At 49.3% G+C, this 13,747-nt stretch overlaps 1 protein-coding gene across 1 annotated transcript; it reads left to right on the top strand.

Moving 5' to 3' along the window:
* The first annotated feature begins 2,285 nt into the window (after positions 1 to 2,285).
* On the top strand, positions 2,286 to 4,361 carry LOC109734399 (sm-like protein LSM7). The gene is made up of 5 exons (XM_020293606.4): positions 2,286 to 2,409; positions 2,539 to 2,620; positions 3,218 to 3,289; positions 3,727 to 3,779; positions 3,973 to 4,361. Exons 1-5 carry the CDS (start codon positions 2,407 to 2,409, stop codon positions 4,075 to 4,077), a joined length of 315 nt encoding a protein of 104 aa, XP_020149195.1. The 5' UTR covers positions 2,286 to 2,406; the 3' UTR covers positions 4,078 to 4,361.
* The last annotated feature ends 9,386 nt before the right edge of the window (positions 4,362 to 13,747 follow it).

The raw sequence follows: 13,747 nt of genomic DNA on the forward strand, positions 1-13,747 counted from the left end.
TACACCCCCACCCCACCCACCCCTATTAACCTCTCCAAGAAAAGTTTTGAAAGGCACATAAGGTTGTGGTATAAATCAGTTGTTGGTAGGAGGAGGAATCACTGTGATTCTATTAACAAAGCGGCTCTCACCTGTAGTGGTATGATAAAGGAATTCTAGAACCCTAGGAAGAGAAAATCAACTAATATGGTTACTTGTATGATGAAAGGAATGAGAAGTCGGCTTTATTATTTAGGCATGAAACATACATAAATTGTTTCAAAATCGTATCAGGAGAAACCCTCACTTGAACCCTACAAAACATTGTTGGTTTTAGCCAAATGTTGGAATGTGGCTAAGTTATGTGATTTGTTTATGGTTGGGGCACTCTAATGATATAGACTTACCTTTTTAGTTTACCTTTACATTTATCATCCTCTATAGGAAAATGCAACTGAAAGAAGAATATGGCATTCAGGTTAATGTTGTTTGTCTCTTCTTCATTTCCTTTAGTTACCAATTTTGTCTACGGTCGACATCTATAGGCAATCATTTATTAGATCCTACATTGTCAAGAGTCCCCAAGTTGCTACTCCAAATATTTCTTCAATTTTGGTTCATTTGATTCCGGAATGTTACTCACTTGGACAACCACATAGTTTATGACATGGAATTTTGGTTAACAACTTTGGTTCCAAAACTCGAGAAATCTTACCTCTTGATCAAAGTTTGGTGGGGATGTCGTCCAAAGTCCAGAACTTATGTTAACAAGAGGTTCAATATAGATACAACATGATGGCATTGTGTCTGCCATTAGGACGTACCGCTCTATAACCCAGTGATTTTTTTTCGTCCGGAATGTTAATCTCGTGTAAAGCCTCAGTGCATATTGTGATCCTTTTTCTTGTTATCATCTCTTTCTTCACAATACGGATTAACAGATGGTTCCTTGTAGCATTGAGGTATATATGATACTAAGTAGTGTGCTACCATGAGCAACTATACTAGTGTGCTACCATGAGCAACTATATAATTTGTCAAAAAAAAAAGCAACTATACTAGATGTTGGTATCGGTTCACAACATTGTTATCGATTGTCCAGCTCAACTATACTAGATGTTGATATCGGTTCACAACATTGTTATCAATTGTCCAGCTTATGTGTGTGTTACACATACACATTTATATGACTCCGCATTGATGTCACGAATCAAGAGCATATTGGGTCTTGCTCGTGCCACCTTATATTTACATAAATTCCTATCGTTGCATTGGACAAATGAACGGGCACGACAATGCGCAATATCAATGATTTAGTAAGCTATGTATAGATGATCAGTACAGCTAGCCGCATAAAGATTTTGGGCAGCAGTTCATCCATGCATGTCAGTAGAGCAAATTAACTTGATATGCAAGCCCAGATGCATGTTATACTGATCCGTCATATGGAGGTGGGAGGGACCATGAACAGTATGAGGAATCACAGCCATTCAGCAGTACGTGTACCTCCAAGGCTCCAACCCTATATTTCCCATCGTTTGTGTATGCAGATATTGTACATCCGGCCAGTTGTTTAGACTTTATAATTAGATGCAATGTGTTCTAGACGGATCACATTTTTCCTCCGATAAACCGATATGCTTGTTGGTGAATAGTACCCCCTCCGATCTATAATAAGTGTCGCAGTTTTGAACTAACCTTAGTTCAAGACTGCTACATAATGGATCGAAGGGAATACTAAATTTGTTTTGAACAGGGAGGGGGATATACTGAACTAAATACATGCATAAATATACAGAACTACGTACGGACTGACGAGAACAATGAACCCAAAAATCATACTGAAAACCCCGTAAAATCACGCGGAAGGATTGTGGATCTTATCTACCCATACACGGCGCTTCAACCTTGGGAGCAGCCGCGGCATGAAAACAGTCACAGCCATAGCAAAACTCCAAAGAGGCTACGTACGGAGGGTGAGGCAAAAAGAATGGACTCGATCTGCTAAACGTAATGGCTACGAACTACTCACATCGCTTGCTTCCAGCTGATGGCCGCTGTCGATCGCGGACACCGCCCACCTTCCCGATCTGGAGGTGTGCGAAGTGAGATGGGAAGAGGAGCAGTAGCGAGTGAGAGGGAGTGACAGTTCGGGTGCGTCTGGCTTCCGTTGGAAGGACTAGGAGGAAGGGAAGAGTAGAAGGGAAGGAAGGGCACACGGAAGTGGGCCGCGCTCAAGGCCCTCGGCCGGTGAAACAGGCCCAGCGCATAACCGTCAAAAAATAAACGAATTAAGAGGAAAAAAACTCTAAGAAGGAGAAAAAGTAGTAGGAGAGAGGAGGACAGCACAGCGGCAGAGCAGAGCACCCCTCATCAGCGGCCGCCTCCATCCCTGCTCCGGCGCGCCATCGCCGTCACCGATCGATCATGGTGAGTAAGCTCGGATCGATCGATCAATCCCACTTCTCGCCCGTCCCCAGTCCCGCGCCTGGTGGGAGATTGGAATTTCGATCCCATGTGATTGGAGTGGGTTGTTTGTGTCTTGGTTGTGCTGTGCAGTCGGGGCGCAAGGAGACGGTGCTGGACCTGGCCAAGTTCGTCGACAAGGGCGTCCAGGTCAAGCTCACCGGCGGCAGGCAAGGTCCGTCCGCCCGTACATCCCCCGCCAGATTCCCCCCAACCCCAATTGTTTCAATGCCCTCGTCCGCTAGTTTATATACCATTTTGCCTACAGGACTGCCTGCTCGATTTGGTTTAGATAGTTTGGTACTCTAGAGGGATGTTCATACGCTGGCTCACATGACTGGTTGAACTGTAGTAGGGGTGATGAATTAATGTGAAAATGATTGTGATGGCAGTGGGATAGGTGGCTGTTCGGCATTCGGCGTGACTTGGTTTTAGTTTCATCTGTTCTCATGTCGCGGGATTTGGTACCAGGGCTATGTATACCTTGTCAAGCGAGGATTAGTTTCTGATATGTTGTGTGTGTGTGTGTGTGCGTGTGCGTGTGTGTTGGTTGTTGATCCAATGTCAATATGCATGGTCCTAGAATGATTCCGATTTCCTGAAAGGCCAGAAGGCAGAAGAAACTAGTCTTGTTATCCAGCAGTAAGTCGCAACACAACAAAGGCTGTGAACTTTGGCATTTGTATACATTGTGGCAGAAACTATTGTTGTTGTTGCCTTGCAGTTTATCCCAACGCGACACATGCTGACTTTGGCATCTGTACGCCTGCAGTTACAGGAACTTTGAAGGGCTATGACCAGCTTCTGAACTTGGTGCTTGATGAAGCGATTGAGTTTGAAAGAGGTACAACTCGACATAGGTTAATTTGATCTCGTCTTGTGCCCTTAAAAAGATGCAAAGTTATGCATTTTATTTGGAGCTTGGTCTCGAAAAAAATTACCATAGTTCGTGCATCGCCTTAGTTACCACGACGCTAGCATACTGGTTGACCATACAGAGGACTTGCTGCTATCGCTGCTTGAACAAATGAGGTGGCCAAAATACCATAACTGGTGTCTGCATTTATCAACCAGTAAATACCTAATTGTTGTCTTTTCGTTTTCATTGCGCCAAGATGCTTTTTGTGTTCTTTTGCTCGATGTTCCGTTATCGACTGATAGTGGAACCTGATACCTTTTGGATCGAATGGAAAAAAGAAATACCTAATTGTATTGCACTTGTAAAGATATGGACAATGTCTAATGACTATCACACTTCACCCATGTCATCTTATTTTGCAGAGCAAGACGATCCACTGAAACTGTCGACAAAAACCAGACAGCTTGGTCTCATTGTAAGTTTCTTTACAGTATCGACTTCAGTGCTATCACTCCTCTATTGGTTTGGTTATTGTGATTTCAAGAGTAGTGGATTTCGCCCTCCATGGTTCTTTTTTCCCATGGCGGTTTTTCCTTGAAATATTTTTTGTCAACCATATTCACAATTAAACAGCAATCAAAACATCCTCTAACGACTACTAACTGCAGGTCTGCAGGGGCACAGCGGTGATGCTTGTATCGCCAACGGAGGGAACAGAGGAGATCAAAAACCCCTTCCAAGAGGCTGATGGAGAACAAACCGCTCACTCCTAAGAATGACCTGAGAAGCTGGTTGGTTACCCCGTGGAGAGACTTGTACATTAACTTATAGTAAGAGGTATGGCACTCTATGTTGGAGCACTGGTCGTCTGAGGTTCATATTTGTGCCAAGATGATTAGGAGTCGCACTGGACTGTCATGTGTATATGTTACGGGCCCACCTTGTTGCTCTTCGTACACAACGGCTGTATTTACCCTATGTATTCGCCTATTGTGCTCTCTGACAAACGTTTATGCATATCCCCGCAAAAAAAACATTTATGCATATATCCCCATAACACCGCAGGAGATCTTTTCTTCTTTTAGTTAAAAACCCCTCTCTTTCTTTTCACGTGAAGTTAGACAATTTTTTCTTGAATTATCCGACGTTTTCTACCCTTGTAAATCTCATTTCCTCTCCCCCCTTGTGCATCGCAACCACAAAGAGAGATTATTGATCACCTCACTTGAATTTTCGTGTACTAAAGAGATACAATGCTTAATTTGTAGGCAGAGACATCGGCGTGCAACCTTCATGCGTGGAGTACAATGGGTGACGAGAGCTGTGTAGAACTAGACTGAGTCTGATAGGTAGCAAGATACCTTTTTTTTTAAGAAAAGGCATACGCCCGACTTTATAAATAAAGCCACCAGACAGAGTCATGTCACAACCATCCAAACAACACAGAAGCAAAGCAAAGTTTAAGAAGTATGAATACATGGCAACCGGCCAATCATGACACGCAGGCCAGCCTTGAGTCCAAAAGAACAGGAGATTAAGCCATCCTCCTAGATCGCCGCAGCAGGGAAGAAGCCGTAGATCTCATCTTAGATAATATGTCGTCGAACGCCTCTAGGTCCACCTCCTTAGTCAATAATCTCCACTGCTGCAAAAAGACATTGGCTTTAAATAAGCAATTCACAGGGTTAGCCGGAAAGATGTGCTCGATAGTGAACTTGTTCCTAGTAGTCCACAGTGACCAATAGATCGCTACCCAACCAACCCAGAATAACCTCTTAGCCCGACCGGATAAAGTATTAACACAGCGCCGCAGGTCCTTGAAGGAAGATGGATTTCAACTAACATGAAGCCAATGTCTAATGCAACTCCAAAGGAATTTAGCCAAGGAGCAATGAAAAAATATGTGCTCGGTGTTTTCAAAAGCCCCACATAAAGCGCATCTATCAGAGCCCGGACCGTTCCTCTTCCTAATTTGATCAGCCGCAGGTAGTTTACGACGGAAAGCTTGCCACATGAAAATTTTGATCTTAGGAGGAATACGGGCCAACCAAATATCCTTGAATTTCACTGTATGGGCACCTGAGATAAGTTTGGCGTACGTAGACTTAACTGAGAAACGACCAGAAGAAGAGTGAGGCCAGACAACCGAGTCGTCTTCCTCCGAGAGCAAGGGGAAGCAGACAGTAAGACGTTGCCAATCATCCAACTCCGCAGGAGAAAGGGATCGCCGGAAGTCAAGGTCCCAATTGTGAACCGAGAGCTCAAAGATAGAGATCTCCGGAGCAGAGCAATATGAGAACAGGGTCGGGAAGGCCACCGCGAGAGTGGTATCACCAACCCACCAATCTAACCAAAAGCTAGTCAAGGTCACTTACCATTCCTAACTACAAACTTAACGAGGGACCGAAAGATCGGGCGAACTTTAACAAGCTGACGCCAAAATTGAGAGCCACCTGAGGAAGAAGCGAACATGGGGCTCGAGGAGGGGAAATATTTAGCTGTGAGAAAAGATAGCCAGTGGGGGCGCTCAGGAACATTATTTTCCACCACCATTTTATCATGAGGCACTTGTTCATGACCACCGTGTTAATGATACCTAAGCCCCCCATATTCTTAGGCCTACAGATGAGATCCCACTTAACCATCCTATATTTGCGCTTATTGTCAGAGGAGTTCCAGTAAAAAGCACCCCTATGCTTGTCAGAGCCAGCGTGAATCCCTCCGGACAAGAGATAAAAGCCGTTTAGAAACATCGGAAGGGAGGAAAGGCAAGCATTAGTAAGGGCAACCTTGCCCGCCTGGGAATTATATCGGCCTCTCCACGGCAGGACCCTGTTCCCTACTTTAGTCACTGTTGGGGCAAAGTCTTTTGCCAATAGCTTGAGAGGGGAGATTGGGAGGCCCGGGTATTTGAAAGGGAAAGAACCAAGGGAGCAGTTCAGAAGATGTGCCACTCTCTGAGCTTCAGAGTCAGTTACCCCAGTCACGATAACTTCGCTCTTCGAAAAGTTGATTTTAAGACCCGATAGCGCTTCAAAGCATAGAAGAAGGAATTTCAGATGCGTGAGACTAGCCTCATTAAGTTCAACCATAATAATGGTGTCGTCCGCGTATTGAAGATGAGTGATGCCATTGGGAATCAAGTGAGAACTAACAGGCGTAATGTGACCAGCAAGAGCTGCTCGAGAAAGGATATCAGAGAGAGCATCCGCAACGAAATTAAAGAGAAGGGGGAAGCCGGGTCTCCTTGTCTAAGGCTCCTACCAATGGCAAAGAAATTACTAATCTGCCCATTAACCGCCACAGCCGTGTGGCCTCCCGAGACCAACTGCATAAGACGGTGAACCACCGCACCCTCGAAACCTTTAGCAAGAAGGACTTGGCGAAGAAAATTCCAGCTCACCGAGTCGTAAACCTTCTCGAAGTCAAGTTTGAGTACCACTGCCTTAGTGCCCTTGGTACGCAAGTCATGGACAATCTCATGCAAGCATAGAACACCATCCAGAATAAATCTACCCTTTATAAACGCAGATTGAAAAGGGCTAATGACGCGATGGGCGATCGGAGATAGCCTGGTAGCCAGACCCTTAGCCGGGATCTTCGCAAAATTATTTATTAAGGCAATGGGCCTAAACTGGGAAATCAGGTTAGCCCCTTTGACCTTAGGAATGAGAGTGAGCATCGTGTAATTCAATCTAGAGATGTCAACAGTTCCCAGCCAAAAACCTTGTATAACTGCTTGAATGAGGCCCTTTAACTGAGGCTAGAACTGCCTAAAGAAATGGGTGGAGAAGCCATCAGGCCTAGAGGCCGCGTTAGAGTTGGCAGATCGGATCACATCGAAGATCTCCTCTTCAGAAGGGGGAGTCATCAATCCCTCGTTTTCATCGCTGAAATCTGCTCGAGGGGAGACCAAAAGGTAGACGCCAACCTAAAACCCACCTCGGGTTTAGCAGATAAGAGAGTAGAGAAGAAATGAACCACATGTTGCATAATCACAGATTGATCAGAGACCCTGACACCGTCGATAAGGAGGCTATCGATCAGACATCGCCGACGTCTACCATTTTCGATGGCAAAGAAATAGGCCGTGGGCAAGTCACCCTTTAAAGTCCAGTTAATAGTGCCTCTTTGCTTCCAATACACCTCCTCCTGACGATGGATATCCAAAAGGGTCTCTTCAAGACCGAACCGAATCTGCCACTCGGCCGGGGAGAGGCCCATGTCATCCACGCGAGCATCAAGCGCACCAATTTGAGCAGCCAACCTAACTTTGTCACGCCTTGACTCAACAAAGTGATTTTTAGACCAACCACGAAGGAATCTACGAAGAAAGTAGGAGCACTGATGCCAGTCGTCCATCGGACCAAAAGATCAGCGGTTAGAAGACAGGAAAGACGAAACTTTTGCGCAATCAAGTTAGCAAAACCCTCAACTAGGAGCCAGGAGGCATCGAACTGAAACCTCGGAAAGGAAACCGAACGAGTACCATCATCAAGAATCAGAGGGGAATGGTCCGAGCCCACTATTGCTAGGGCTCTGAGAATGGCACGGGGGAACAACGAGTCCCATCTAGAACACAAGAAAACCCGATCGAGGACAGAACGAATGGAGATGTTTGGCGATTTGTCCAGGTGTAACGGGCCCCGACCCTAGGAATTTCACGTATCGTCGTGTCTTTGATGAAAGCATTAAACGCGTCGGCCAGCGGCCACGAGAAGTTAGAGGAACTCTTATCCGAAGGGTAGCGCATCAGATTAAAGTCTCCCCCAATAAGTAGCGGCAACTCACAAGAGTCTATTTTATTTCGAAATTCATCCAGAAAAATATAAGACATAGAATGGTCAGCCGGACCATATACCACCATGATTTCTAGTAAATAATTAAGGGTACGATGAGACACCACCGTGCTAGCCCAAAAAATGCCATGGTCAAAAGCGACAAAATCAAACAAGTCTCTCTTTGTGCCAAGGAGGATACCACCTGAATGACCAACAGGAGCCACAAAATTCCAATCGAATCTAGCGGTCCCAGAAACGGCTGAGAGCTCATTTGGGGAGAAGGAAGGTTTGAGAGTCTCGACAAGACCAATGATATCAATATTTTCAGAACGGACCAAGTCTTTTAGCTGGTCCCTGCGCCCCCTAGCGCCGAAACCCCTAATATTCCAGAATAGTGCCTTCATCTAAAAGAGAGGTTTTGAATGCGAAGGCTCGACCTGCTAGGAGCCATGCAGGATTTAGCACGTTTACCAGCCCCATGTTTAGAGACAGCCGGGGGAGCCTGACTCCTATCAGATCCCCCCTCATCCCCACCGGCCACAACCAGTGGGGCAATAGATCCCAGCCCGGCCTCCTTGGCTTTAGCGATGTCAGCCTGAGCTATTTCGTTAGCCCTAATAATGCCAAGCAAGGAAGAAGGAGAACCCAAACTAGCATCATAAGAAATACCAACATCTTCTACAATACGAAGCAAATGATCATCGGATTGAGACGGAAGCACTAAACGAACTGGGAGAATGAACAGCGGGGTTAGGAGAGGGGGGCATGGATGCGAACCTGAAGGAGGCAGATCCCTAGCCGCAGCGCGCCGAGCGGCCCGATCAGCAACCCGCTCGCCACTGTTGGAGACGCGACCGCTCTTGCGGGCCGTGGACGCCGGCGAGCACAACGGCGCAGGGCGAGCACGGTAGGGAGACGCCGCAACAGAAGACGGGCCCGAGGCTGTACCCATATCAGCATCCAGTCTACGGTAGAGCCCAGCCGCAGACTGCCTTGAGTAACCAGACGCCCTGCTTTTAGCAGAGTACTTCTTGACCGATGACTTCTTCTTCTTTTTGGAGGCCAAGGGGCCGGCCGGGGGCAAGTCTTCAATGCCCGAGAGGGAAGGAGAGGCAGGGCGAGCTGGAAGGTTAGAGCACACCGCCGAGAATGGTGTTCCCTTCGCTCCACCAGAAGCCGCGACCCCTCCAACCAAGTCCGGCAGCGAATCATTGGCCCCCCCACCAGCCGGTGCATTCTCCTTCAGCAGGTCCTGGTCTTCTGGAGAGAGCCCGTCCCACTCCGACTGGGTAAAGCGCTGATCATTGCCATGCATAGAATCCTCCGGAAAGCCGTCACCATCGTTGCTCTTGTCATCGTTGCCGGAAGCAGGAGGCGGGGGAGGGGGCGGGGGCAACACCGAGCCCGAGTCACCCTCCACCCGGACCTTGAGCCGGAAGCCTCCAGCCGAGGGGAAGACGTCGATGGAGCCACGGATACAAAGGGGATCAACACACCACACCCGCAGACGGACCGGCCCGAGAATAGCCAACGACTCTTGATCAACCTCAATAGGTTTGCCGATAAGCACCCCGAAAGCCATCAGGAAAGTCGTGGAACGCAAAACAGGAGGAACATCATCAACTAGAACCCATACATCAGACAGGGGAGAGATAGCATTGGAGCCATTGGACGCAGCCTTGACCGAGACTACCAGTTGATTAAGAGGCAGCGTAAAGCTAGTACATGAGGATATCATCCGAAGGCTTTCCTTGGAGGGGAAAGTAGCAGCAAACTCAAAATCCGAAAGCTGATGGATTTGCCAATCCCACCCCCCTCATCCCACAGCAGGATTTCATCGAGAAGGACCTGGGGTGTGATGCGTTTGGACTGGACAGAAATGATGCTAGAGTTGGAGAGCGCTGGTATAGGAGCAACAGCAGGGACCTCCCTATCTAAGGCAAAGAAGGAGCACCCAGGGAGGCCAAGACCATAGTGGAAAAAAGCAGGTGGCTTGGTACGGTTCTGACAGTCCACAGTGAGGTGACCATCTTCCCTACAGATGAGGCAGAAGGGGGGGTTTTGGCATCGGGACTGGAAATGACCAGGATGGTGACACGCGAAGCAGGTGAGAGTAGGGTTGGCGACCTGAGACTGAGGAGGAACGCGACCAGATCCACGAGGGGGAGGGGGGAGAATGCCATCACCAGCCGCGCCGGACAGAGAACCGACGGCCCGCCCAGCAGCAGTCCCAACGGGACAGCGGGCCGGCGCCCCCGACGCACCCGCAGGACGAAGCGCGACGGACCCCGACCAGCCACCGCCGGAGCCCGCAGCGGACCACCTCCCTGGGGCGCAGCACTACGCGAAGGAGGCGGCGGAGCCGGGCCAGATGAGCCAGCCCGACTACCCGCAGCCGCGAACTCCCATGGATCAGCAGAGGCCGTAGTAGATCGAGGCAGAGGCAGCGAAGGATCCGTCGGCCCAGAACCGGAGGCAAGCGGGGGCGAGCCGGCCGCCGCCCCCGCCACCGGAGCACGCGACGCCTGGAGCTTAGCGCGCAGCGCAGCCTCATACTCCAGATCTGCCGCCGCCTTGCCAGATCCGTCACGCCCCCGCTTCTGGCTAGAGACGGCCTGCTAGATGACCCGCGCGAACGATCCATCGTGACCACCGCAGCAAACGAACGGGAGAGGGGAGGGGGAGGAGCCGATCTGGAGAAGAAGCGAATGGGGAAGCGGCGACGACGCAGGTCAGAAGAGGAGGCAGGGAACCCTAGAAATGGGGGAGCCGATCCCTTCCAGATCCATATATATCCGGACCGAGCCAGGCCCGAGCCGACAGGGAGGGCCGAGGGGGCAGGAGGGAGTGGGCCTGGGCCATCCGCGGCCCAGAAACCAGGAGAGGGAGGGGAGGGAAAACGGACACACAATTCAGGGCAGGCACCGACCCAGGCCCACCAGGCCCATCAAGCGGCACAAGGGCCCGCAGCCCAGACACGGAACCATCCACAGACCCCAACGCCAGATCTAGGTCAGACGCTGACGCCCCCGCTGTCGACGGGGCCGGAGCCGACCCCCCAGAGGACGCACAGCGGGGAAGGGAGGAAGAAGAGGACGCCGCTGACACCGCCCCCCCGTCCCTACCAGAGCCCAGGATCCCCCGATCCGGAGACCAGGCCGCAGCATGGCGACGCCCACGGGAAACACGGCGCCAACCATCCCCTCCACCACGACGCCGGGGAGCCGCCCGCACCCTCCAGGCGCAAACTTCCGACGGCGGCCCGTGGCCAAAACAACGGAGAGGCCGCCCACAGGCACCGGACGAGGAGGGGAAGGGGAGGCATCGGAGTCCGACCCCGAATCCTCCAAATCGAGAGCCCAGAACCTGTTGGCCCGAGAAGTAGCGGGAAGGGCGGAGCGAGGCAAGTGCGCCGGGGCGGAAGAGGGGGAGGAGAGCACCGCCAGGGAGGAGCGAGAAGGAGTCGACGGGGAAGAGGGGGGGTAGCAAGATACCTAACCAGACAGTTCGCTCGCGCACTGTCCATATCTACTGTATTTTTTAGGAACACTGTCCCATCTTTATTTCTGAACTGAACAACCATTCATATCAGGCTAGGCATCCAATTTTATTCCGAAGCTTGTAGGTACTTGTACTAGAAACGATATTATTGTGGGTTTAGTATGAATTTGTGGCGATAACTTGTACTAGTACTGCTAGCCAGACGGGGGCTTGCACTAAGGCGGCCGTGCAATCCTTCCATTGTTTGGGAGAGAGGCCCTGAACACCTGGTGGGACCGGTGCGGGGGGCTGTGCCGCGGCCTGGCGCGCTTCCTCCTCGGCCTCGCGCTGCTCGTCCTCAAGGTCGCGCTCGAGCATCTCGAGGCACTCGCCGTTGCGGCGCTCCTCGGCCACCCAGATCTGGCGCCAGTGCTCGAGGTACGCCGCCTCCTGCTCCGGCGTCGCTGTTGGGGAACACAGTAATTTCAAAAAATTCCTACGCACACGTGATGACCCACAAGTATAGGGGATCTATCGTAGTCCTTTCGATAAGTAAGAGTATCGAACCCAACGAGGAGCAGAAGGAAACGACAAGCGGTTTTCAGTAAGGTATTCTCTGCAAGCACCGAAATTATCGGTAACAGATAGTTTTGTGATAAGGTAATTGGTAACGGGTAACAAGTAATGAAAGTAAATAAGGTGCAGCAAGATGGCCCAATCCTTTTTGTAGCAAAGGACAAGCCTGAACAAACTCTTATATGAAGGAAAACGCTCCCGAGGACACATGGGAATTATCGTCAAGCTAGTTTCCATCACGCTCATATGATTCGCGTTCGTTACTTTGATAATTTGATATGTGGGTGGACCGGTGCTTGGGTGCTGCCCTTCCTTGGACAAGCATCTCACTTATGATTAACCCCTATTGCAAGCATCCGCAACTATAAAAGAAGTATTAAGGTAAACCTAACCATAGCATGGAACATATGGATCCAAATCAGCCCCTTACGAAGCAACTCATAAACAAGGGTTTAAGCTTCTGTCACTCTAGCAACCCATCATCTACTTATTACTTCCCAATTCCTTCCTCTAGGCCCAAATAATGGTGAAGTTTCATGTAGTCGACGTTCACATAACACCACTAGAGGAAAGACAACATACATCTCATCAAAATATCGAACGAATACCAAATTCACATGACTACTTATAGCAAGACTTCTCCCATGTCCTCAGGAACAAACGTAACTACTCACAAATCATATTCATGTTCATAATTAGAGGGGTATTAATATGCATTAAGGATCTGAACATATGATCTTCCACCAGATAAACCAACTAGCATCAACTACAAGGAGTAATCAACACCTACTAGCAACCCACAGGTACCAATCTGAGGTTTTGGAACAAAGATTGGATACAAGAGATGAACTAGGGTTTGAGAGGAGATGGTGCTGGTGAAGATGTTGATGGAGATTGACCCCCTCCCGCTGAGAGGATCGATGGTGATGACGATGGTGATGATTTCCCCCTCCCGGAGGGATGTTTCCCCGGCAGAACAGCTCCGCCGGAGCCCTAGATTGGTTCCGCCAAGGTTCCGCCTCGTGGCGGCGGTGTTTCGTCCCGAAAGCTTTCTTATGATTTTTTTCCAGGGTAAAAGACTTCATATAGCAGAAGATGGGCACCGGAGGCCTGCCAGGGGGCCCACGAGGCAGGGGGCGCGCCCAGGGGGGTAGGGCGCGCCCCCACCCTCGTGGCCAGGGTGTGGCCCCCTCTGGTTGATTCTTTCTCCAGTATTTTTTATATATTCCAAAAATTGCCTCTGTGAAGTTTCAGGATTTTTGGAGTTGTGCAGAATAGGTCTCTAATATTTGCTCCTTTTCCAGCCCAGAATTTCAGTTGCCGGCATTCTCCCTCTTCATGCAAACCTTGTAAAATAAGAGAGAATAGGCATAAGTATTGTGACATAACGTGTAATAACAGCCCATAATGCAATAAATATCGATATAAAAGCATGATGCAAAATGGACGTATCAATTCCCCCAAGCTTAGACCTCGCTTGTCCTCAAGTGGAAGCCGATAACGAAAAATATGTCCACATGTTTAGAGATAGAGGTGTCGATAAAATAAAATACGGACATGAGGGCATCATGATCATTCTTATAACAGCAACATATATATATTTAGT

Source organism: Aegilops tauschii, chromosome 7, assembly GCF_002575655.3.
Source record: "Aegilops tauschii subsp. strangulata cultivar AL8/78 chromosome 7, Aet v6.0, whole genome shotgun sequence".
Taxonomy (NCBI): domain Eukaryota; kingdom Viridiplantae; phylum Streptophyta; class Magnoliopsida; order Poales; family Poaceae; genus Aegilops; species Aegilops tauschii.

What these genes read in the sequence shown, in the direction of transcription:
- LOC109734399 (XM_020293606.4), top strand. An exon ending in GCTCACCGGCGGCAGGCAAG is followed by an intron (nt 2,621 to 3,217) that starts GTCCGTCCGCCC and finishes GTACGCCTGCAG; the next exon opens with TTACAGGAACTTTGAAGGGC. An exon ending in AGCGATTGAGTTTGAAAGAG is followed by an intron (nt 3,290 to 3,726) that starts GTACAACTCGAC and finishes CTTATTTTGCAG; the next exon opens with AGCAAGACGATCCACTGAAA.